The sequence below is a fragment of the Podarcis melisellensis genome (genome assembly GCF_964234715.1).
Source record: "Podarcis melisellensis genome assembly, chromosome: 7".
Taxonomy (NCBI): Eukaryota; Metazoa; Chordata; class Lepidosauria; order Squamata; family Lacertidae; genus Podarcis; species Podarcis melisellensis.
The window spans coordinates 9123221-9148791 of record NC_138539.1 but is presented as its reverse complement, the minus strand read 5'-3'; the positions used below and the strand labels follow the sequence as shown (position 1 = coordinate 9148791).

At 44.4% G+C, this 25571-nt stretch overlaps 1 protein-coding gene across 2 annotated transcripts in view; it reads left to right on the top strand.

Moving 5' to 3' along the window:
• KHDRBS3 (KH RNA binding domain containing, signal transduction associated 3) overlaps window positions 1–24960 on the top strand; it is a 109497-nt gene extending 84537 nt beyond the window's left edge. Inside the window, exons 8-11 of one of the 2 annotated variants that reach the window (XR_014170353.1) lie at window positions 13521–13579; window positions 19716–19865; window positions 21398–21457; window positions 24723–24960. Coding sequence is in view for 1 of the 2 variants with exons in the window: in XM_081918943.1 (XP_081775069.1) it covers window positions 13521–13579; window positions 19716–19807 (151 nt within the window). In the remaining variant the exon portion in view is untranslated. Of the gene's footprint in view, window positions 1–13520; window positions 13580–19715; window positions 20377–21397; window positions 21458–24722 lie in introns of those variants that run through there. The other variant, XM_081918943.1, reaches the window with a different exon arrangement.
• The last annotated feature ends 611 nt before the right edge of the window (window positions 24961–25571 follow it).

Sequence of the window (25571 nt, the reverse complement as noted above, 5' to 3'; positions counted from 1 at the left end):
AGCCACGTACATTGGACAAACAAACAGACGAATAAATGCACGTATCGCAGAACACAAGAATGCCGTCAAAAAAGAAGAAAAAACTTCCTCTCTTTTCCAACACATGAAAGAAACAGGACACGAAATTAATTTTGCAGATTCCAAATTGCTCTTTAACATGGAACATCACCACAAGAGAATAATCATGGAAGCCATCGAGATAGAGAAACACCCTCACAACATGAACAAGCGTGACGACACATCCCGCTTGCCAGACATCTGGAAATTAGCCCTCCCCACAAAAACTGACACCAGATCCAGAGGCACACAGAACGCCATCACCAATCAACCACACCAGACCCAAACCCAGACCCTCTCCACAGATAAATTACAGACACCATCCAGTAGCCAAACCATGGTGGCACCTCCGGATGCTGCACCCCCCTGCAATCCCTACACAGATCTGGCTGACACAGGCCACAAAACCACAGCTCGCCCCTATACACGAAGCCAAGCCAGAGCACAACTAAGTGCAGTACAGCCATCTTCTCAGAAAAACTCTTCACAAAGTTCAAGAGGTCAAGACACAAAGACTTTAGCAACTAATCCACACCTAATGACCCACCTAAGTGGTACTCAGGATATCACTCAAGAAATCACTCAAGATATCCCTCAAGTAATTAAGGAACAAAAGAAGAAAAGGCACACTAGCCTGGGAACTTCCTCTCTGCCCAGAACATTGGAGGCTATACACCACACCCCCTCAACAGTATTTATAGGAACTCAAACACTGAGATCCTGCTCTGTTCCAGTAACAAGAAGCCGAAAGCACCAGCCTGAAGATGACGAGTGAGACCTCGTCGAAACGTCGCCTAGACACCCCAACTTTTACACGGGAAGACACCCGAGGACACCAAAACCTGCATTCCTGTACCCGTGAAAATCTACGAAAGCATATATATATATATATATATATATATATATATATATATATATATATATATATATATATATATATATAAAACCCTCCTGCAAACTGCAATTTAGCACTTTGCAAAGACAAATTGTGCTGAAACGTGGAATCTGTTTAGAAACATTACATTACACAAAATGAGGCCAGCGGTCTATGCGCCTTGAGGGCTTCCCATGTTTTCCACACAAGTGTTTCCAAAGACTGGTAACGGGGCAAATGCAGACTGCTGCTAATAAATCAATTGCCTATGTCTGCTCACTATTTAATGTTCTCCAGAATACATAAGATTTATCACAGAGGAATTGTGGAATAATGGTAGAGTATGGAAACAAAGTCCACCGGGGAGATGTACTACATCATTTGGATTTAGCACTGCCATCTGCTTAATAGCACTGAGATGACTACCGAGGTACTTATGATCAACCATTCATAGCAGTGACAGATGCTGCAGAGAGTTAACATGGCAGAGAATGAGCTTTGTTACTAAAATTTGGATTATGTGACAAGGTTACAGAAAAAGGGAGGGGAAGGAGTGGCTACGTACCTGCCCATTGCCACCGAAAGGCTTCCTTTTCACTGCATTATCACCTGACTGTTGGCTGCCCTCCAGGTTCTCAATCTGATCCGATATGAGAAAAGGCTTAACAGATTTTACAAAACTGATTGATATTGAGTTAGTCATTTTGCACAAATGCTTACCGATCTAAAGGAATGTACAGACATGTTGACTTTGAGGTTGATTTGTATTCACACGAGCTGCCTGAGTAAACTCAACATGGTAGGATTGTTGCTTCAAGCCAGGTCAGTTACTGATGGAGCAACAGCTAGCTGGCTTTGTAGAGTCTGGGATCTCAACTCATGATGGCTGCAGGATACTAAGGCAGTTTTGGAACCATTTTAAGGTCTGGTCCAAATGACTGGGTGGTGCTGTCCCCAGAGAACAATTTTGAACCTCATGGTATTCCTAGAATTAATATTTGTGTGTGATTAGTGTAGCTTTAGGTATGGTTGCTGCTCCTTAACTGTAAAGGGAAACCTGACATTTGGCTGGAATGCATATCACCCAAGTGGTGAAAGGGTGCCTACAAGAGGCCAGCACTGTTTTCTCCAGCACACTCTCCCAAGCCAACTTGGCCAAAGGAGACGAACAGATCACACTCCCAGCCAGGGCACAAATGTTCCCCCTCTCCTTTCCTCTCTCCGGTCCAGAGTTTGTCCTGCTCTGGAGTTCAGACAGGCGTTGAGGATTCCTTCAAGGGAGTCCAGGTGACTATGATGCAGAGACAAGGTTGAGCCAGGAGAGAGAGAGAGAGATGGGGGCAAACTCACAGCGTGGAGCTGAGCATCACAAGGCTTCTGCACCTTCCTGTTGTGTGGGAAGGGAACTTCCAGTAAGAGACATATTTACAGTAGGGAAAACTGGGGCATCGTCACCGCCTCCTCAGATTTTCTGCCCTGAGCAAGTGCCCCATTTGCCCTCCTGTAAATTCCTCTTATACACACATACTTATCACAAAATTTGGTCTCAACAGCTTGCTTGGTGCCATACAACCAATGCTTTGGGGTATAAAGCCCTTCTCTTCATTACCACACACTCTTTGCAAATGGCGAATAGGGCTGTGGGTTTTATTCGTTTGTTTGTAGTAGGAGGAATGTGTACAGAATCATCTTTTTTCTGCAAATGCACCTATAAGCAAATGATATGATTCTGGAGAAGTTTCGAAGCCACGGTGGCTCATACAGTTGAAGGCTAAATTAAGCACCGGAGACCAATAAAGAATGACGGTAGTCTAAAGCAAAACAAATGTGTTGCAGAGAAATGATTTCACACATGAAAGCCGTAGTACCTTTCTGAGAGGCTGAGAGCACCAAAGCTGTGGTGTTCCACCCTGCAGTTATCAATCACAGTCTGAATGGCCTCGTGCTGCTGCAGAGGCAACCTGCAACATTCTTCTTGTTTTTGTTTTACTCTGTGTTTAATTAGAAAATTCAACTTTGGAGATACTCATTGGAGGCAGATGTTTAGAAGTGGTAGTGTTGAGATTTAAAAGTTGTACTAAAATTTAATTGCTTGCATTGTGCTTCCAGTGTGCTGAATTATATTTAAGTCGACTGTGCACCTTCAGGGCATACCCAAATACTTACTGCACTAAAGCTGCAATCTTGCATGCGGTTACAAGTCCCAGAGCCTTGGTTGCCTAAGAAGAGAGATGTTGAGGCTCAATCCTATCAGAAGAAACTTAAGTTCTCTGACCCAAAGGATCTAATCTCCTTTCCCAGATCTGTGTGATGATGGAAGGGCCCACTGGACATGCCTAGATATATTGCTTTCATTCTAGGGCTGAATCCTAGTTCTGACTTCAGTGAGACTCAGGCACATCTTAACTGTGCATAGAACTGTAGCCTTACATGACCCAGTTGTGGTGCTGAACTGTGAAAGAGGGCATGCCATTATACCATGATCTGTGAAATAGCACTGATAAAGTGCACTGGCTGATTTGTGCCATTCAGATAAGCAGGGGCAATAATGTCATGCAAGCAACAACATCCCACACCAATTCCTTAAGCCATTAGCCATTTCAGCAGTGACTTTTGAGGGTGTAGGGGGGCAATGCAACTGACACTTCTCTTTTCTGTGCCTTGCCATTAATGTGCAAGATAGGTTTGGGGCAAAATAGAGTTCAGCAAGGAATAGGATTCAGAAGCCGGTTGCAATTCCTGCTCCTCTTGCTTGCTATCACATCCAAAATTATATTTGATGGCCTCCAACTGAGCAGAATGTACTGTAGAATTGGTTGTAGAGCAAAAAGTGCCAGGACTGAAACTTGACACAACACACAGGCATTTTGTAGGCATTCTGGTCATCACAAATCTGTATGCATCACTCCTGATATGCCTGGTACTTGGAAATAATAACCTTCTAAGATTGTTCCTGAGAGACAATATAAATGATGTGATGACCAAGCACCTGATTCAGTATACACTTGTATGAATGAGGGAGCTTTCTGGATGTAGGTATTTGATTTGGATGTTGCCAGCCAGACGAGTTTGCTGGTGAAAGAGCCATTTCCCTGTGGGCAGTCAGCATAGCAAACAGTTAAGACTACCAAGGCCTGCCATAGTTGGGGTAGCTGTTGGCATATATAGAAGACTAGGGAATTGATGGTGTTTCTTCTCTGGCTTTGTACTGAGTTTTGGAGCAGGAAACGGCAAAAAGTTTGGTCGCTCCAAGTACCCCCTGAAACCAGTATGAGACCTCCAGCCTATTCCACACACTCCTTTCTCACCCACTCAGCATGAAATGGAAGACTCTTTCCTACCTCCTCTGATTTCCCTGTCAGGAATAGCTGATGGCTTAGGTCCTAGCTGTCTGTTCAATAAATCATGATACAGTGTCAAATGTCATGCGTTGTTCACCCGAGGTTGCATTTTCCTAATTTTGAGACCTGCTAAGGAACAGATTATTGTTATTTTGTCCTGGTAATGTAAAACCACAACATTCAAAGAGGATGTACTTTATTTTTCCCTTGTATGAATTTAGGTGTTTGCGAGATGGGGCCGTAAAAATTTAGTTGACATGTGTACGCAAACAGGTGTAGATGTGCCTTTAGAAATCTAGTTCTTGGGCCTAGGTTATTGGTTGCCTTTTTCTTTTTACCAGAAAAGTAAGTAATGGAGGTATGAGCTGGCCTCATTGAGCCATCTGCCTTCTCTATCCTTTGAAAATGTTCTGTTCCCAATAAAGCAGTGCTATATTAAAACCAAAATATGCATTTTGACTTCCTCAGCTCCACACGGCAGATGCTGTCCTGTGGATATAAGCTGAATCTGGAAGGCTTGAGTCACAAGTAGTACGCTTGGGCTTCTTCTTTTGTGATCACAGGAGGCTCAGGGGAGCAATGCAGGTCTTCACATGTCCTTCCTGGCCAGGCATGCAAGGAAGAAAGACTTGAGATCTAATCTCCTTCCAACACCCGAAAGGCTGATGCTTACAAGACTTACTTTCCTAGAAACATTGTGCATGAGATGCAATAACATTCACACAAAACGGAAGCTTTCCTTTCAATGGTCAAATAAGATTCCAGCCTCTGTGGTAGTGAGGGAGAAGTTTGGGAGTTGCAGACTCACTTTCTCTCACCAGAAACTTAGTTTGATGCAGTGGTCTAAGTAAGAACATCTCCTTTGCTGCCGTATCAATAGGTGTCTCTTAGCAAGCCACTGTCTACTCTCTTAGCCTTATTCTCTCTCTCCCTCAATGCAATATACTGTAGGGATAACAAAACTGATACAACATCACACAGTCTTTGTAGAGACCATTGCGGTAATGTTTGTGAAGCATTTTGATCATTTAAAAAGCAATATGTAAATACTGTTCCATGTCATATAAGGAAGTATTTCATTAGTAGAATCGTAGAGTTGAAATCCGTATAGTTAAAGCCATGGTTTTCCCGGTAGTGATGTATGGAATTGAGAGCTGGACCATAAAGAAGGTCCAAAAGCCTTCTTCAAAAGCCGAAGAATTGAAGCTTTTGAATTTTGGTGCTGGAGGAGTCTCTTGAGAGTTCCAAGGACTGCAAGAAGACCAAACCTATCCATTCTGAAGGAAATCAGCCCTGAGTGCTCACTGGAAGGACAGATCGTGAAGCTGAGGCTCCAGTACTTTGGCCACCTCGTGAGAAGAAAAGACTCCCTGGAAAAGACCCTGATGTTGGGAAAGATGGAGGGCACAAGGAGAAGGGGACGGCAGAGGACGAGATGGTTGGACAGTGTTCTCGAAGCTACAAACATGAGTCTGACCAAACTGCGGGAGGCAGTGGAAGACAGGAGTGCCTGGCGTGCTCTGGTCCATGGGGTCATGAATAGTCGGACACGTCTAAACGACTAAACAACAACAGAGTTGAAGGGGACTATGAGGGTCATCTAGTCCAACCACCTGTAATGCAGGAATCTTTTTGTCTGACAAGGTTCTTGAATCCACAACGCTGAAGAGTCTTGTGCTCTACTGACTGAGGCTGGGAAGCCTGTGGCCCCTCCCATACAGCAGAGATTAGTACATTAGGGCAACTGAGGAACTGCCCTACCATTTTCAGGCAGCCCTCACCTTCCCCTTGTAAAATTCAGCAGGGAAGAGAGCAAGTGTCATAACTAGAATAAGGTGCCACTGACTCCATCTGCTGTTGTCCTCTTTGCCTTCCACCCTACCAGTCCCAATGAGTACCACCCACCACCACCTCCAGGTTTTACTGGTCTCCAACTCCCATCAAACAAAGTTAGCATGGCCACTTGTTGGGGATGATGGGAGTTGGGAGTCTGACTACATCTCCAGGACCGCAAGTTCCCCACCACTGCAATAGAGAAACCAGCCCTTCTCTGAACAGTAGAACTGGAGCCAATGGCATCAAGTTACAAGGAATGAGATTCCAACTGAACATCAGGAAGAACTTTCTCACAGTAAGAGCTGTTTGATAGTGGAATGGACTCCCTCTGGAAGGGATGGACTCTTCTTCCTTGGGGGTTTATAAGCAGAGGTTGGACCTGCCACGGATGCTTCAGTTGAGATTCCTGCATTGCAAGGGGTTGCACTGGATCACCCTCGGAGCCCCTTCCAACTCAATGATTCTCGCACATTCTAGATTGAAGAAGCAGAAAAGATTCTGCTTTTCAGGAGAGAAGAACTTTCCAGTTGCCAGTGTGATATAGCGGTTGAAGTGTCTGATTAAGACATGGGAGACAAGAGTTCAAATCCTGACTCAGCCATGAGGCTCATTGGTTGATCTAGGGCTGTCACTGTCTATCAGCCTAACCTACCTCCCAGGGTCATTGTGGGGATAAAATGGGGAGAGGAAAGAATCATGTACACTGCCTTTAGTTCCTTGGAGGAAAGGTGGAATAGAAACATAATAGAAATAAACAAAAATTCACTGCCCATCAAGACCTACAGCCTCCCACTCTTCCTGTACCTTGGCACCAATCCGCAGTAATTAGTTGAGAATAAAGCAGGCAACTGGCGCAGAATTTTGTCATTTCATTGTGTCGTATTCAAGCCTGACAGGTGGACTGGACAGTGTATTCAAGCCCCCTTCCTCACACTTGATATAGACAGAGCATTTTGGGTGTTTAGCTAAAATAAGATTTAGAACGAACAATCCAAAGAATTATCCGCGTTGATGAAACCGTATCACGGAGGGGGCTGAGGCTTGCAGTTCTCAGAGGAAAAAGTGGTGGGGGAAGAGTAGAATACTCAGTTGGCGGCTGTCCTAATCGCATTCATGTTCATAGCTTGTGGAAGAACCATGGGGAATTGGGGTTTGGTAGAACTGCCAACACAGAGAAGAATCGAAGATCAAGGTTGATGTTATCTCTGGTGCCAGACAAGAGCATCATTAATACTACACAAGCATAAAAGGCAGCAAGCTGAATTAATGGGAAGATCTCTGTGACTGTTAGGTGGAAGTTGCCATGTTTAAGGGCAGGGGAGACTGAAATATCTCTTCATTTGAACAACTTAGGCTGCCTCGTGCATCACTTTTATTTAGGTGTATACCTAAAATATTATAAGTGCATATCTGAAAAAAATGCAAAGTTCTAGTGAAGACAGACTTGTCTTTGCAGAAGTGCAGTGGGTTGTTGAATATTACTTTATCTGATATAAAGTTGATTCTTTAAAAGTCATATTTTTATTATGACTTAATTTGTACTGGATCAGATTGTTACAAGAACTTTGCTGCATATTTTTGTTGGTTCTTCAGCTTGTTGTAGACCGCCTTGTGTATAGAAAGATAGAAAGGCGGTATACAGATTAAAAGTAGAATGAGATTAAACAAAAAAGCCCTTGGGTTGTGTTAGAAAAATGTGTGTTTTCAAGTTTAGCAGAATTCCATTGGGCAGCCAGTACTTTTCCTGGTTTACATCTCAGTGGCTCTTGATGTAACGTGAATAGGCAGTTCTCTTTCTATGTGACTGGATGCTTTGGACTTGAGGCTCTATTCAGCCAGAACTCTGAATATTTTTACCTTGAGCTTCCCAGTAGTACCACACAAGCTCTCATGTTAAGCACTGCATGGAGGCCTTTGCAAAGGTCAAGCAGATCCACAGTAGCTAAACGGCTAGAGCAGTTGACCCAAGGAGCTGAACTTGGTATAATAGCAAGGCAGTGCTGGGCACTCTTACCAACAGCTGGATTAGCAGCTGTACAGAAGATGGCAGGCCGTTTCTTTCTGATAATACATAAGCAGTGTTGCATTGTCCTCACTTAGCATATTCAAAAATCACTGCAGCACAGCTTGCTTCCCACCCACCCCGGGAAAATGGTTTTCATTCCTCTTCAGAGGAAGATTACTTGTATTGAACTGCAATTCCTGTGCTCCCCAGCTGGCACAACCAGTAGTCAGGGATAAGAATTAGAATTTTATTATTTATACCCTGCCATCTGTGTGGGTTGCCCTAGCCACTCTTTGTGGCTTCCAACATATACAAAAACATTACACAGTAAATACAGGGCTGCTTTCAGATGTCTTCTAAAGGTTAGGTAGTTACTCGTCTTCTTGACACCTGATGGGAGGGTGTTCCATAGGGAGGGCACCACTAATGAGAAGGTGCTCTGCCTGGTTCCCTGTAGCTTCACTTCTCGCAGTGAGGGAAGCGCCAGAAGGCCCTCGGAGCTGGACCTCAGTGTCTGGAATGAACGATGAGGGTGGAGACGCTCCTTCAGGTATACAGAGCCAAGGCCCTTTAGGGCTTTAAAGGTCAGCACCAACACTTTGAATTGTGCTCAGAAAGGTACTGGGAGCCAATGTAAATCCTTTAGAACCAGTGTTAATATGGTCACCAGTGTAGCTGCTGCATGGATTAGCTGTAGTTTTTGGGTCACCGTCAAAGGTAGCCCCACGTAGAGCACATTCCATTAGTCCAAATGAGAGATAACCGCTTTGGCGAGACAGTGTGCAGTCAGGTAGTGTCTCAGCCTGCATACCAGATGGAGTTGGTAGACAGCCACCCTGCACACAGAATTGACCTGTGTCTCCATGGACAGCTGTGAGTCCAAAATAACTCCCAGGTTGCGCACCTTGTCCTGGACATTGTGGGTTGATGGACGTTGTAGTGTGAAACATCAGGGGAGTGCCACACTGGGACAGGTGCCTTAGAGCAGTGTTCCCCAACCTTGGGCCTCCAGCTGTTTTTGGACTACAACTCCCATCATCCCTCGCTAGCAAGACCAGTGGTCAAGGATGATGGGAATTGTAGTCCAAAAACAGCTGGAGGCCCAAGGTTGGGGAACACTGCCTTAGAGCATCTCTCTCTTGATGAGTGCAATCTCTAGTTGGAATGTATTTGCCTAATATTGGGTTGGATAGCCGTCGCAGCCCTTCCATAGTTAAGGCAACCAATCTGTGCTCCCAGCGCTCATCTTCTCTTAAGCATTGTTCATTCAACTGTTCCTGTGGATTGATTGAGGGGAGAACGTTGACTGATCCATGGAGAAAACCGGCCCATTTCAGCCCTGTAGCACTGCACTCTCCTCTAAAGCTTGCCTTCTCCTTCGAGGTGGCTTTGCTTTTTGCGGCAGTGTTTTTATTTTGATTTGTCTGCCACCCTGGGCGATGTGTTGGAAAGGCAGAATGCGAGGAGCACGAACAAATAAAATCTTAACGATTCTGACATCTTGTTTCCAAAGTGGTTTTTAGCATATTTATTATTTTTATACAGAGGCTTCTGATTAGGATGGACGCATTCTGAATTCCCGTACTTCACCGCTATTTCTGCTCGGGCACTTTCTCTGAGGCTGAAACCCTATATGTTATTTCAATAAACAAATGAGCCCTGGATTGCAAAATTCAACACCAAGCAAGTACACAGCTAGTGGGGTATGTTCAGCTTGGCAGGTTGCAAGTTGTTTAAGCCTGTGCAGTTTTTTTAACAAGCGATCGTTCTCCCTCTTTGGCTCATGAATGATTGCGGGACTTGGTTTTTCTTCCCCGCCTAATAGCTTTTCCTCACTGTATAAAACTTGCTATTATTTCTTGAGGTCCAAGGACAGGAACTTGTCGTGGGGTAGAAGGGAACCACTGAAGGTCCCTTGTTGTCTTCAGCAAGTCTCTGATTATTGGCGCCCAGAAAGAGTGGCTGTGAGCTAGCTGGACGTCACATTGCGCACTCTTCCCAGTGAATGTTTCCTGGCAGGTTAGCTTGGGATAGATGATATTCCATGCCTGATGTCTAGAATCCATGGTCTCTGCATGCTTTCAGTAAAACTTGGAGCTTGTCCTCAGTCCAGCACAGTCCCCATTGTGCAAGTGCTACACATTGTGTGACTCTCAAGATTGGCAGCCTACACAACAAGTTTTCCTGAAGCTGCCCACTTCTGTGTTCTGGAGCCGTGCCTCTTAGCATGTGCAGAGTGCCAGTAATCTTAGAAATTAGCCAGATGCATTTTGGAACTGGCATGGGTCAAATTGCAACCGTGTGGAGATCTCTGGATGCCAGACTGGCAATTGGGGAAAGCGGAATATCCCTTAGAGAAGGATCTGTAATATTTTCCTTGAAGCTTGAATTCATTTTATTCTGGATGTTTTTATTTGATGTGCCGGCATTTGAGATTTCTTGTTTAAAATATAAAGCGGTATAGAAATGAAATTAACTACAACAACCATACAAACCTCAATGTAAAAAGAAAAAAAGGTGCCTAGACATTCCATTGTGGCAACCATAACCTAAGTTTAAGGTGCCATTTAGTGATTAGAGTTTATATCTAATCTAATCTAATCTAATTATATCTGAGTGCCAGACGTTTTAAGGGACCTAATGTCAGCTTGTGCAGAGTGTTTTCCCCCCTTCTGACAGAAGGCTTAAAAAACAAACAAACACTTTTATAGCACCTACATTTGCTATTAAGAATGCATTTTAAAGTGCAATGCAGAATACCTTTCCATGTGATAAACACCATCTTGAAAAACATACCTCAGGAGAATAATGGACTCATTGAACATCCATTTTTTTCCCCCTAGGTGTGGTAGGTGAACTCCTGGCCAGGATACAACCCTTAAATTTCCCCTGTGCCCAGCTAGGTATATTTCGGTTGTGCCTCACTTTCTGTTGCCACCTTCCGTAAAGTTCCCATATTTAAGAAGTATCCAGGTTCATTTCAATCTGCCTGCAAAATGAAGGCTTACAGGAGCACAATTCAATTACATGTTGGGTGGGCTGAGAAAGGTACACAGAAATGCAGGCTGCACCCGAACAAACAGCTCCAGCCACCTCGCATTATAACTTTCTGATGTGGTTATTGGCGCTGAAGGGTCTGCCTGCTAATAAAGTTTTGAGGATTCCCCCCTCCCCCCCGCTCCAGATACCTTCAATGTAAATAAGTGGTTTTTCCCTTCCCACCAAGGATTATTGGTTTTGCTGTTTACATGCCATGAAAGGCAAGTCGCTTTCGGTTTAACAGGCACTTAGGTTTGTAAAATGAAGCCCAGCCAAAGTAATTCTGACAGGATTGACAGGTAAGGGGACGGGGCTCAGCTGCTTTCAGGCCTGCAGACTTGATGAGTCGTACAATAAGTAATCGGATACTGTATGGAACGATAGCAAATGTCAGTATAAAAATTCTCTTATCAAAATATGAGTGTGCATTGGGCGGGGGGTTGCTTTCGTGGAATTAAAAAGTGATTCTGCAACGTGCCCTCCTATAAAGATTTTTGGTGGTCCTTTTGATCTGGCTATGTTTCTGGAAACCTTTGGGTTTCCTCAGTGAGCAGATGGCTTGGAGGAAAGATTATCAATCACCCTCCATTTAATGCGCATCCTCTAGAGCACGCATGTCCAAATTGAGATCTACTCCCACTATTAAAAAAAGCCTGGCAGTTGAGTTTTTCTTTGCGGGGCGAGAAGGTCCCGCGATCTACCAGTAGATCACAATCTACCTGTTGGACGGCCCTGCTCTCTTATCTCAATTAGCTGGGTGAAGAGACAGAAAATGTTGCCAGTCAAAGCCAAGGCATAATAGACTAGTTAGCCGTTGACCCAACAGCATGCAAGAGCCCCTCTGTTTCTTTCTAATGTGCTTGAAACAACTTGCCTTTGTGAACCAATTTGTCCACTAATTGCAGAATAATTCAGATCAGCAAAGCAGGTATAAAAAGGCCTTTCTCTTTCCCTCATTAAGAGGCCAGAGATGGAGGACTTTTGTGCTGTGACCTCCCATCAACGGCACCACCCTCCCATGGTGGTTTGTCTGGCTGCTTCCCAGATGAAAGCCTTTTCATTCTCCCAGGGATTTTAGAGTATTGCAAAACGTAGCCTGATCGCTTCTGTTTCATCTGCCGCTGGTTTTTATCGTGCGTATTTTGTTATTATTGTGTGTTGATGGATTAAATTTGTGAACTGCTTTGGACCCAATTCTGGTAAAAAAACAAACGCACAAACATATTTCAGCTGACCTGGCTTCGTGTAAAACATCTTGAACCCCTTATGAACATAATACAGTGGTACCTCTGGATGCGAACGGGATCCATTCCGGAGCCCCATTCACACCCAGAGCAGAATGCAACCTGCGTCTGCGCATGTGCGGGTCATGATTCGCCGCTTCTGCGCATTCGCGTGATGTCATTTTGAGCGTCTGCATGCACGAGCGGCGAAACCCGGAAGTAACGCATTCCATTACTTCCGGGTCGCCGCAGAGCATAACCTGAAAACGCTCAACCTGAAGCGACTTTAACCCGAGGTCTGACTGTAGAGCTATTTTAGACTGAGCCACATGATCGCTCCACCCAGCCCAGAACTGTCTGTTCAGCTGGGAAATGGATCTCAAAGGGTAAAATATTCCCAAGCCCTGTTCAATGAGACCCCCACTTTGGGCTGGAGATGTAGTGAATGGAACCTGGGACTTTCTGCTTGCAATGCAATGGCCCTTATCCTTGAGCAGTGGCCCGAGTTTGTGCCAAGGAACATCCCAGATTATTATTATTATTATTTAAAAAATGTGTGGCTAGTAATATAATTCAATAGACCCAGGGCAATGTATATTTTAGTTGCATAAATAATTTCTGTGCAAGTTTACAATTCTGCAGGGGAAGTGGAGATTGGGGGGCGGGAGGAAGGATCTAAGCAATCATAAAAAATTGGTGATGGGCAGGGAAGGGAAGATGTTCCAGGGTGGGAGAGGAAAGGAAAGCTCCCAGGTGGAAACGAGAATGGTCCACCACTCTCTGTGTGAGATAAGGCTTAAGAGCGTTCTGTTTTTATTTAGATTAGTTCATTTTTTAATTGTATTACGAAAAGCGTTAATAAAAATTTGTGGATTTTTTTAATCAGTCGCTTCTGTGCAGGAATAGCCAGCATGGTGTCTTGCAGATAGCCATTGGTCAGTGGTGATGGGAGTTGTAGTCCATCCACATATGGAGGGCACCACGTAGGTGACCCGTGCCCAGGTAGCAGGTTCGGCATTGGTTTTTGAGTGGGCAGGGGGGACCTGGCTGCAAAAAGCACATTCTCCCAAGCTCTTGTGAGCTGTGTTCCTGCTGTATCACAATTCTTTTATTAACAGCTGGATTGTTTTTCTCTTTCCAAACAGTGGTGGCGATTACTATGATTACGCCCATGGCCTGAGTGACGACACATACGATTCTTACAGTGAGTAACTTTAATGTTCTGGGAGAAGCGAATTTCATGTAAAAAGAGAACTGTTCTCAGACATTTTGAATTTGCCACCTTGCATGAAAAAGAAAAATCTGCTCTCACATCTGCACACTACAAGACACTGTCTCCACCGAAGCGGCAGATTTCATTGTGCATGCCATGGAGGAAGTGGGTAGAGAAACGTTTTTCTCCGTCTTTCATGATACTAGAACCCATCCCAGGATAGGCCAAAGAAGCTGAACATTCAGACTCGCAGTTGCTGGGGAGTATGAGCGAGTGAGGGCTTTTGCCTTCTTGTCCTGTTGGTGCGCTTCTTTTCAACATCTGGCCGGTCAGTTTGAGAACAGAATGGAGGACCAGACAGGCCTTGGCTGATCTAGCAGGGCATTTTTGTGTTCTTGCTGTCTGGAGTTCTCCTGTCTTGCAAATGCTTCTTTCACTTTCCCTTGTTGCCATTTGCCAACTGCCACCACCCAACATGGTAATTTCCCACTCGTGCATGAACACACACACGCGGCAAACAGTCTGGCCTGTGCACAACATCGGCTGGACAAACTAGCATAGCCAACAGGTGCCTCCCAATTTACGGTGCTGTGTTTCGTTTCATGAGTAGCGCTGAGCCAAGTCAGGTATCTCTGAACGTCCCCAACAAAGAGTTTAACAGAGCTCAGCTCACTGGTTTCTCCTTCCATGTTGCTGCTACTATTCACTTCCTTTTGATCTCCTCGGAAGACTGCAAACATGTGCTAATGCAAATAATGTTATTAATACCCACACATACACCCATACCCTGTAAATAATAATGTTTTTAAAGTAGTACAAGCTTTAAAGAAGTGCTCAGGGGAGAGAAGCCTCAAGGACTTTTTTTATCATCAGGGTTTCCCAAACTTGGGTCTCCAGCTGCTTTTTTGGGCTACAACTCCCATGATTCTTAGGTAGCAGGACCAGTGGTCAGGGATGATGGGAGCTGTAGTTCAAAAACAGCTGGAGACCCAAGTTTTGGGAACACCGTTCTAAATCCTGATAGAGGGCAAAGCGTAAGGAGAGATGAAAATGTGCAAATTCAGATCCACATATTTACGTTTCATTTTAGTTGATAGAGGAGTACTTAAGCTAAAGGATACACGTAAGAGGAGCCATTTAAGGTAGGGATTAACAGAGAGTAGCTGAATTCTCCCAGTTGTGGAATGAATTGGCCATGGGCATAGAATGGGACGTGGGTGGCGCTGTGTGTTAAACCACAGAGCCTAGGACTTGCCGATCAGAAGGTCGGCGGTTCAAATCCCCACGACGGGGTGAGCTCCCATTTCACAGTCCCAGCTCCTGCCAAGCTAGCAGTTCAAAAGCACGTCAAAGTGCAAGTAGATAAATAGGTACCGCTCCGGCGGGAAGGTAAACGGCATTTCTGTGTGCTGCTCTGGTTGGCCAGAAGTGGCTTAGTCATGCTGGCCACATGACCCGGAAGCTGTACGCCGGCTCCCTCGGCCAGTAAAGCGAGATGAGCTCCACAACCCCAGAGTTGGCCACGACTGGACCTGATGGTCAGGGGTCCCTTTACCCTTTACCTTTATAGAACAGGTGTGTCATGATGTCTGAGAACCTGCCCTCTAGCTTCTGGGTATACCAGGCCATTGCCTACGTCTCCTTGGCTCGAGCTGGTGTGTCTGGATGTATGAAAGCGCCCGTGACCTCATTCTTAACTCAAGTTCCTTGCTGAATATTTTTAACGCTTCTCACTTGGCCTGCGGGGTTTCTCCCCACCTCCAATGCTTTAGCTTTGCTTTTCTGCGCCACTTGAACGAATTCGAGGAGGTAGGTCATTAAACAGAGGTTATATATAAAAAAATGTGCTTTAGGTAGACAGAAGGGAAAAAGAGGAGCTGGGGTTCTTGTTGATGAAGAATAATTTCCAGAGCAGAATCCACATGCTACTCGACGGAGATTAATTAAAAACACACACGCACACGCGCCGGAGTGCAGAGGTGACAGGTTTAATTAAAGAAATCTGTGTCGGATTAGACACACAAAGCATGTTAAGAGACACCTTTGCTTTGGGGATAACGTAAAACCTTTGGCTGGAGATCAGAGGGGCTCAGGATCCGACCTGTCATGAGGCTGGGCACCCCTCCCCATCTTGCTGCAAATAACACCCTCACGACTTGCCTGCTGTCAGAGCAGGTGACTTGCAATTTCCCCCGCTTAATGGATGTTGCGACACTTCTTCAGCGGCAAGTCTGGAAACCATTTCTGGGGACACCTTTGAAGTATGCTTGATGAGGCTTAAAATAAATAAATAATATCCACCACACCTCCCACCTGAAGCAACCGGGCCCCCCGCTTGGGTTTGTTTGTCATAGTAAATCGTTCTACCACACAGGCTGCCTGCGTGTCACAGGCTTAAATGTCCGCAAGTCACCTTGAGGGGGAGCAGCCGATTACACGATAGTATCAAAAGGGAAAGACTGCTTTAAGCCTCCTTCTTACCCCCCTCGCAACATGCTAAATTGGTCTCCACGGACTTGCATAGCTTTGATCGTTTTCATGCTTCGGCATTAAAATGAGCTGCCTGGCAGCGGGAGGCCTGGCTTCAGTTTGCCTCGTGATGGCGAAACGTTTCAGCAAAGAGGCCCGCAATGGGCTTAATGCAAACACACAAAGCAAGATTTGCCGTCTTTCCTTGCTTCCGAAGTGATATCTAAATGGACGGAACAGGGTGGTCTGGAAGCTCCCATTGGTTCAGAATGTCTGCATTCAGATGTAATAATAATAATAATTTTATTATTTAGACCCTGCCCATCTGGCTGGCTTGCCCCAGTGAGTCTTCCAACACATATAAAAACATAATAAAACACCAAACATTAAAAGCCTCCCGACACAGGGCTGCCTTCAGATGTCTTCTAAAAGTTGTACAGTGGTACCTCGAGTTACATACACTTCAGGTTACAGACTCCGCTAACCCAGAAAATAGTACCTCGGGTTAAGAACTTTGCTTCAGGATGAGAACAGAAATTGCAGTGCGACAGCAGCGGGAGGCCCCATTAGCTAAAGTGGTGCTTCATGTTAAGAACAGTTTCAGGTTAAGAACAGACCTCCGGAACGAATTAAGTACGTAACCAGAGGTACCACTGTATAGCTATTTATCCCCTTGACATCTGATGGGATGGCTTTCAACAGCATGGGTGCCACTGCTGAGAAGGCCCTCTGCCTGGTTCCATGTAGCTTCACATCTCACAGTCAGGGAACCACCAGAAGGCCTTTGGAGCTGGACCTCAGTGTCCAGGCTGAAAGATGGGGGTGGAGACGTTCCTTCAGGCATACTGGGCCGAGGCAGGTTAGGGCTTTAAAGGTCAACACCAACGCTTTGAATTGTACTTGGAAATGTACTGGGAGCCAATGTAGGACTTTCAAGACCAGTGTTAATATGGTCCTGGCGGCCACTCCCAGTCACCAGTCTAGCTCCCGCATTCTGGATTAGTTCTAGTTTCCGAGTCACCTTCAAAGGTAGCCCCACAGAGAGTGCATTGCAGTAGTCCAAGCGGAAGATAGTCCAGAACATGTAGTCATAAGCCTTTAACCAACCTTGCCCATTCTGGTGTCCTCCAGATCTTTTTGACCATAACTTTCAGCAGCCCCTTCCACCATGGCTGGGGCTGATGGAAGATACAGGCCTGGAAGGCACAAGGTTGAGAAAGTTGTCTTAGCAGGAGTTTAGCATACGCAGTATGGGCACACAGCCCATTTTGCTGCTGCCTTAGCCAAGCAGGGAATCAAACCACAGAATACGTCTGAACCCAGAGCATGGAGAGAAAGTCTGTGTGCATCTTAATGCATAAGGCTTAGCCCAGCCATGCTGTGATTCATTTCCCTTTTTCTGTAAGGGAGGAGTGGAGAGAGAAAGCTCAGGCTATGTGCATAGGATGTTTTTGTTTAATTATAGCGACTGCCTCTTTGTTAATGCAGTCGTCGTAGCTGCCAGCTTTGATCTGAGGCTGATAGAATGGATCTTGGTACACTCATTAATCCTCCACCAGTTTCGTTAGTTGCCAGTTCGTTTCCGGGCTCAATTCAAAGTGATGGTTTTGACCTTTAAATGGTCTGGGACCAGAGAATCTCAAGGAACACACGAACACACACACACCAAAAACAAAAGCTACACGCTATCTCTGAGGTTTTTATGTAGCTCCCCAAAAGGTCAAAGGCACATTCAAGACAGGAAAAACACTGGAGGTGTGAAGCAGGGTTAGAATCAGAGAGTTGGAAAGGTCCAAAGGGTCTTTTAGTCCAACCCCCTGCAGTGGTGAGGGGCATGTCCTGAGTAGGGTTTGAAGGCCTGGAAGGCTATATTTCAACCCCTAGACCTGAGCCCTCACCTACTCCTTCACACTGAATGGAACAGGACACTGCCTTACCAAAATAGCCTCCCCTGCTGTGCTTTCTGGAAACTGATATTCAGAAGCCTACAGGTGAAACTCGAAAAATTAGAATATCGTGGAAAAGTTCGTTTATTTCAGAAATTCAACTTAAAAGGTGAAACTAATATATGAGATAGACTCATGACATGCAAAGCGAGATATGCCAAGCCTTTATTTGTTATAATTGTGATGATTATGGCGTACAGCTGATGAAAACCCCAAATTAACAATCTCTGAAAATTAGAATATTGTGAAAAGATGCAATAGCCATTCAATCCATAACACCTGCAATGGGTTCCTGAGCCTTTAATTTTTCGAGTTTCACCTGTACTGGCCTCATCATGGACACAGAGTATAGCTAAGGCCATTGATAGCCTTTTCTTCCATGAGTTTGTCTAATCCTCTTTTAAATCCCATCCGCATTGGTGGCCATCACTGCCCGGGGTGTGTGTGTGTGTGAATGTGTGAAGTACTTTCTTTCATCTGTCCCTGAATCTCCCAACATTCAACTTTGTTGGATGCCTGGAAGTTCTAGTGTTACGAGAGAGGAAGGAAACCTTTTCTCTGCCTGCTTCCTCCATGTCATGCATAATTTTGTAAAATTCCATCATTCAGCTTTTCTCAAAACTACAAAGTCCCCAACGCTGCAAACTCTTTGGGGGAGTCGATCATTTGGGTTGCCCTTTTCTGAACCCTTCTACCATTCTGCAATAACCTTTTTAAGGTGAAGCGACCAGTGTGAGCACACCTTGGATTTGTGTAATGTTTGCTGTTTTGCTCAGGGCCGTCTTTAGCAGATGTGGCGCTGGGGTGCAAATATCCGCCCAGCACCCACAGATTACCATGGATAGTTTGGGGGTGGCCGTAGCTGCGCACTGCTAGCCATCTGGGGGGCCGCAACTCTCCCCCATGCTGCTGCAGGAGAGCGATTCCCCCAGAGGCTTGGGAGTGAAGTTGCACCCCTCCCAAGCCTCCATGGGAGGAGAGCGCAGCCGAGGCTAAGCAGTTTAGTATCATTAGCAAACATGGCCAGCTCCCTGCTGACCCCTAACTCTAGACCAGGTTTTCCCAAACTTGGGAGTCTTCAGCTGTTTTTGCACTACGGTGAGGGCCTTCTGGCGGTTCCCTACTTGCGAGAAGCCAAGTTACAGGGAACCAGGCAGAGGGCCTTCTCGGTAGTGGCACCCGCCCTGTGGAACACCCTCCCACCAGATGTCAAAGAGAAAAATATCTACCAAACTTTTAGAAGACATCTGTTTAGGGAAGCTTTTAATGTTTAATAGGTTATTGTATTTTAGTCTTTTATTGGAAGCCGCCCAGAGTGGCTGGGGAAACTCAGCCAGATGGGTGGGGTATAAATAATAAATTATTATTATTATCATTATCATTATCATCCCTGACCACTGGACCTGCTAGCTATGGATGATAGAAATCGTAGTGTAAAAGAAGCTGGAGGCTCCCAAGTTTGGGAAACCCTAGTCTTATAAACAACTTTAAAAGCTCAGCTCCCAATACTGATTTTTTTTTGTGGGGGAGGGCTCTACTTTCTGCACCCCTCCTTCAGGAGATCTGTCTGTTTATTCCTCCTCTCTGCCTGCTCCCCTGTCTAGAGTCGTGCCACTGAGCTATGCCCCTTTGCCACCCTTTTCCTCCCCCCAAAATAAGCCGCAGATCTATTTAGGAGAAGCCTGAACCATGTTTACGCTTCCTTATTTCAGGACAGGAAGAATGGACCAGTTCAAGACACAAGGCACCTTCAGCAAGGACAACAAAAGGAGGCTACAGAGAGCAGCCATATGCCAGATACTGATTACACTGTCTGATGTTGTGAAATACCCAATCTCCACCAGTCCTGTATACTGTTCAAAGTAAATTTTTTCTATGAACAATCCCTTTTTATTAAAATCAAAGTGCTTAATCTGAATGGACGGACTGAGCTTAATCTATTTTTTGCTGAATGAAAAGCCTGGACAGGAAGACACGTTGAAACGCGGAACTTTGTTATTTCCAGATTGTATTCGGGCGGGCAGGGGTGGGGGGAGAACTGATAGGTGATCAAAACAAACAAAAAAAAGAGAGAGAAAAATATAACCTTTGATTAACTAGTGTTAAAAACAGCTAGGTTTATTAAATATGTTAATCCATGATTTTAACCTAAGCGTAACCTTTTATTTTAAAGGTTTTCGACAATTTAGTTCTTCTAGTTTTTATCTTTCAACCATTTTGCTAGTCTTTCTCTTTGCAAACCTACGTAAAAAGGGAGGCAGATCACAGATGCAAATAATGTGGTATTTTGTAACTTGAGTCTTGAAATGTTCTGTAGTGTTAAGCAAAGATTACTCTTGCTTGATACTAAATAAACTTTTGAAAGAAAAATCAGTGTGTGTGAGAGTATGCATTATTTATTTAAAAACCTTCATAAATAGTAGTAAACAGGGAGGGAGTGATTTTTAACAATGCTCAATATTAAATTGCTCCTACTAAAACACTGTACAACTATTTGCTTTTTTAATAAAATGGTATAAACCTAAAGGTGCATTTCATTATATTATAGATATATATATAGATAGATATATACATATATTTATTCACCTATACACAATATAGACTTAAAGGCTTTTAAAGGAGTTATCCAAATGGTATCGATCTACTGGATTTCCACATTTTTAAAAAAACAAATTATTGGTTTAAAATAGTTAATGCTTTTTCTGAAACAAAAACTAAAAAAAAAAACACCTGTGACTTAGTTTTCATCTTGTTGAGCATTTCTTCACTTAGTGCAACTTCGGAATTTTTTTTTGTTTTTTGAGAATTTTGGTACCTTAATGACCACCTCACTCCGTGCTGGAAGCAATAAACACAAAGCTTTTAAAGACTTTCTGACTTGACTAATTGAGGTCGCTTTCGTCAGAGGCAGAGGATGTGTAACCCTTAAAACGGTCTTCATTTGCAAAGGTAAATAAATCAAATAAGATTTTAATCTCACTTAATTTATCTTAATATAACCAATAAAAGCAGGGAAGGGTACAAATTAGCAAGTTCTATTTTAGATTATAGAAAAGGGAGGCTTTAAGATCACCACCTAAAATTTCATATTAAAAAGCTTAATTTGTTCTAGTCATCTAAAAAGCCTTAGTTCGGTCAGTTTAATTGGAGGAAATTATTCCCTATTAAACAAATGTAAAACCTCATAACTAGTAACTTGTAATCCTAGAATTTATGGACAACTAATGGAACTAAGAACTTAAAACATTACAAATGTGTGTTTTTCCCCCTAAAGCTTTTTCGTAATTGTTGGTTTGATGTCTTTTAATAATGATAACTATGAACTGCTACCTATTTTAGGTTTTAGAATTGTGGGGTGTTTTAGTTAGTAAAAAGAAATCTTTTCTCTTGTCAGGAAACACTGAATGCCAGGGGAAGCCATGAAGATTAAAAACATGTTTCTGTTGACACATTGGTAGGTACCTGTGCTTATTTTTAAACTTGAATAATGGTATGCTGGGGGAAAATATCTATAACGAGTAAACAACATTTCAATCTGTTTTGCATCTTTTTACCCACCCTTACAATGGAAATGGAGTAAGCCTACATACCAAATTCTGTTACTCAGGGCTCGGGTGAGATACTGCATTGGTATCCTGTTTTTGGATAACATGCCAAACTGTCGTTCTTCACCTGAGTCTATTGTAAGCCATGGTTTGGGAGGGAACGGCAAGCGAAAACACCACATGACATTTTAGAGCTGGTTTGCAAACCGTAGTTACAGTGATTGCTCCGCCTCCAAAATTTGTGCAAGTGGGAACTGAATTTGTGAAGTTGTCTGTACGGATGGAACTGTTTTTTATTTGTGTTTACCCTTGTTTTATGGTTAGCAGCTGTTTTTTATCTTTGATTGTTCCAATTCACTCTGCGGCCTTTTGGGGAAGGGAGGGTAAGAAAGCCAACAAAGTGTGTGATTTGATGCTTGGCATGGGGCAAGTAATGACCTGAGTCAGCCAAAGTGGGGTTTCCAGGCACCGCCGATCCACTGCTCAGCAGTGCCCATATAGCCCTGTGCAAGGCAGAACCATCAGCTGGTTGTTGGGTCTTGTCCAGGCTCCTCCAATGCACCCCACAAGATAAGGTAAAGGGACCCCTTACCGTTAAGTCCAGTCGCGGACGACTCTGGGGTTGCGGCGCTCATCTCGCTTTATTGGACGAGGGAGCCAGCGTACAGCTTCCGGGTCACGTGGCCAGCATGACTAAGCCACTGCTGGCGAACCAGAGCAGCACATGGAAACCTAGCAGTTCGAAAGCACATCAAGTGCAAGTAGATAAATAGGTACTGCTCCAGCAGGAAGGTAAACGGTGTTTCCATGTACTGCTCTGGTTCTCCAGAAGTGGCTTAGTCATGCTGGCCACATGACCCAGAAAAACTGTCTGCGGACAAAAGTCGGCTCCCTTGTCCAGTAAAGCGAGATGAGCGCCGCAACCCCAGAGCTGTCTGCAACTGGACTTAACTGTCAGGGGTCCTTTACCTTTACCTTTTTTAATAGTCAAAGCAGACTAATCCCCAGAGAGCAGTGCTGTGTGGAAGCATCCTAAGAAGCTGAGTTGGGAGAGCATGAAACCCTTGATCTCAAAGTTCTGGGTTCGAGCCCCACAGTGGGCAAAATATTCCATCATTGCAGGGGGTTTGGGCTGGATGACTCTTGTGGTCCCTTCCAAATCTACAATTCTGTGATTCTAAGCCAAGGTTCAGATCTCACTTGGGAGACTCTTGTGGGTCCTTTGAATAAGAATGGATTCACCCATGCATGCATACTTTCCTTATTGCAGTAGAACACGTGAACTGTCTCTGTGTCTGTTCGAATTGTAGTATCTAGTCCGACCCCCTGCAATGCAGGAATCTCAACTTGATCATACATGACAGATGGCTATCCACCCTCTGCTTAAAAACCTCTAGGAAGGGAGAGTCCTCCTCTTTGGGGAGTCTGTTCCACTGTCGAACAGCTCTTACTGTCAGACAGTTCTTCCTGATGTTTAGTCACAATCTCCTTTCTTGTAACCAGAAGCCATTGGTCTCCGGAGCCTCTGAAACAGGGGACAAGAAGTTTGCTCCTTCTTCCTCGTGACAGCCCTATAGATATTTAAAGAAGAAGCAAAATGATAAGACAACTTGGCATTTGGTGTTTCACCTGGGATGGCTGTTTGCACATGAAAGCCATCACTTGAGGTTGAAGACATGAAATAATGCTAGCATGTGATAACTTGGCCTAAATTCACCCCCATAACCTTAAGAGTGCTGTCAATCACTTGAACCAGACATTGCTCCCCAACCTAAGAAACGTTTTTTAGTCTTGCAGGGTGTGATCTGTTTCTGAAACCTTAAGTGTGTGGAAGATTTACATATAAGCAAACTTTCAATATAAGGAAACTCTTGTGGGGAAAAGTCTAGCATTAAAGAAAGCAGGTTTCTTTTCCTCCTTCCTTGAAAAAGATTTTTTGTGTATTTGTACACCCCAAACAAGATCTTGCAGCATCACTTGTGATGGAAACAGTCAGAAGATCAGACTCGATGTTCAGCAAATCTCCATTTCCTCAAAGTAGGAATATAGCAACTCTTCGAGACTTAAGAGCTTGAAAGGAGCATGTGAAAACAATTATTCTGTTTTGGCACAACAGAAAGCCAATCCAGGTCTAGATTTAATGCTCCAGGACTTTGTTCAGTCAACACATAATCAGAGGAGCACAATAATTGCCTTGCCTGCCCTGATTCAAGTCCAGCATCCTATTTTCTAGTAACGACAAACCTCTAGAAGAACTATGGGCCCTCCAGATGTTGCTAGAGTGAATCTCCCATCATCCATTGGTGACGCTGGGACTTGGGGCTGATGGGAGCTGGCGTTTAGCAACATCTGGAGATGCTCAGGTTTTTATCCGTCCGGTTACAGGTTCCCAAGCAGGGCCTGGTCATTGCAGTCTTTCCCTCAAAGCCTGGCTCGCATGGTATTGGTAAACCTGTGCCAGGGCTGCACCACTTCCCACGACCTCAGTAAGAACTGGGTCTTTAATTCCCTGGTGTCTGTGTCTCAAAGGCATTAACACTGCTTCTTGAACATTAAGATTTGCTTTTCCCAAAAGCGCTTTCTGTGCACAGAGCAGAATGATGTCTCACTGCAAGTAGAAAACTTGTACATCTCAAAGCCTGCTGAGCTTTCTTCCTGAGCTGTTAGGCCTTTGTTTTTCTTACGTGTCCAGGGAATTACTTTACGCAAGGAGAAATGTCACCTTCCACCTGCAGCCCAAAGTGAAAGGTTCCCCTCTGCTGCTTCATCATGTTGCACATGCAGGTCAGGCCTGAGCTGATGGCTGTTACACACCTCTCTGTAGCATTTGTAGGTTTTTTCATGTGCTGATTTATGCCACAGCTGAATGTGTGACAGCTGCAGCTGTGGGATATCGCTGCTAGTTTTCATCTTGCAAGCGGGTTGTGAAAAGGGTGTGTTGTTCTTCTGGAAATTTATCTTTAGCCTGCCCTTTGCGATTGGTCATCTCTGCTTAACAGGACACCCACTCACTTGTTTTGTTCTCGGATATAAAAGGTTTCCCCGCATAAATCAGTAATATTTCTAATTGGTGCTTTCCGCCACCTGCAATGTGATCGTCCCCAGAGTGCCACCAATAATTATTGGTTCCAAGAATATATACATATGTGTGTCTTTTGTTCTGCTGTTTTCCAGGGACTTTGCACGCTCTTACGGACAGATTCGAAACACCCCCCTCACCGACGTGCCTCAGAAACAATAGCCAGCAGCTCTTTGAAACTCCACTTTGACTTCCTTTTTATGCTACCTGCTGTACCCTAGACATGACAAGATGTATAGTTTTTCAGACCTCAGTTTTAACTCTATAATAATGTTTATTCATTTACCGCTGTAACTTTGTGAAGACATTAATAAAAGATTTTTTTCCGTTTCATTGTCCGGCGCAAACAAATATTGATTCTTTATCAGACGCTTGTAAGCTTTTGCACAGTGTGAGAATAAGCTTGAGGGAGTCTCTTTCAAACTAGCCCATTACTAAAAAGGGCTTATCAGCTGTGTGTGTGTGTGTGTGTGTGTGTGCTGCTAAGACAAGTAAACCGAAGAATGTTGCAGAAGCACTTGTCTAAATGTAAACATACATGCCCAGAGCACAAGCTGGCTAAGGGAGAAGGATTTCGGGATGGGAGGGGGAGCCACACCTGATTTCCTTACTGTTGGATGAGCAGTCAGGCGACCTAAAATTCTTCTGATTTCCGCATTATGCATGCAAAATGTGCCCGACATATGAGTGCATGCTGCCCCCTGCAAAACATAAGCACATGACAGTTCCTAACTCAAGGTGAACAGTTTGCAAGAAGTCTCTACCCCATGCTAAGCCTGCATAACTGCAATTCACGTGCCTAGGCTTTCTTCCTGCTCTCCCATTCAGCAGCAGATCTAAATCACGCTGTAACGTGCATTACTCTTCCTGCAAGCTGTCATCTCCCTTTGCCAAACTCCTCTTCCAATCTTTTTCCTTCTCGTTCCAACCTCTCTCCGCATCGG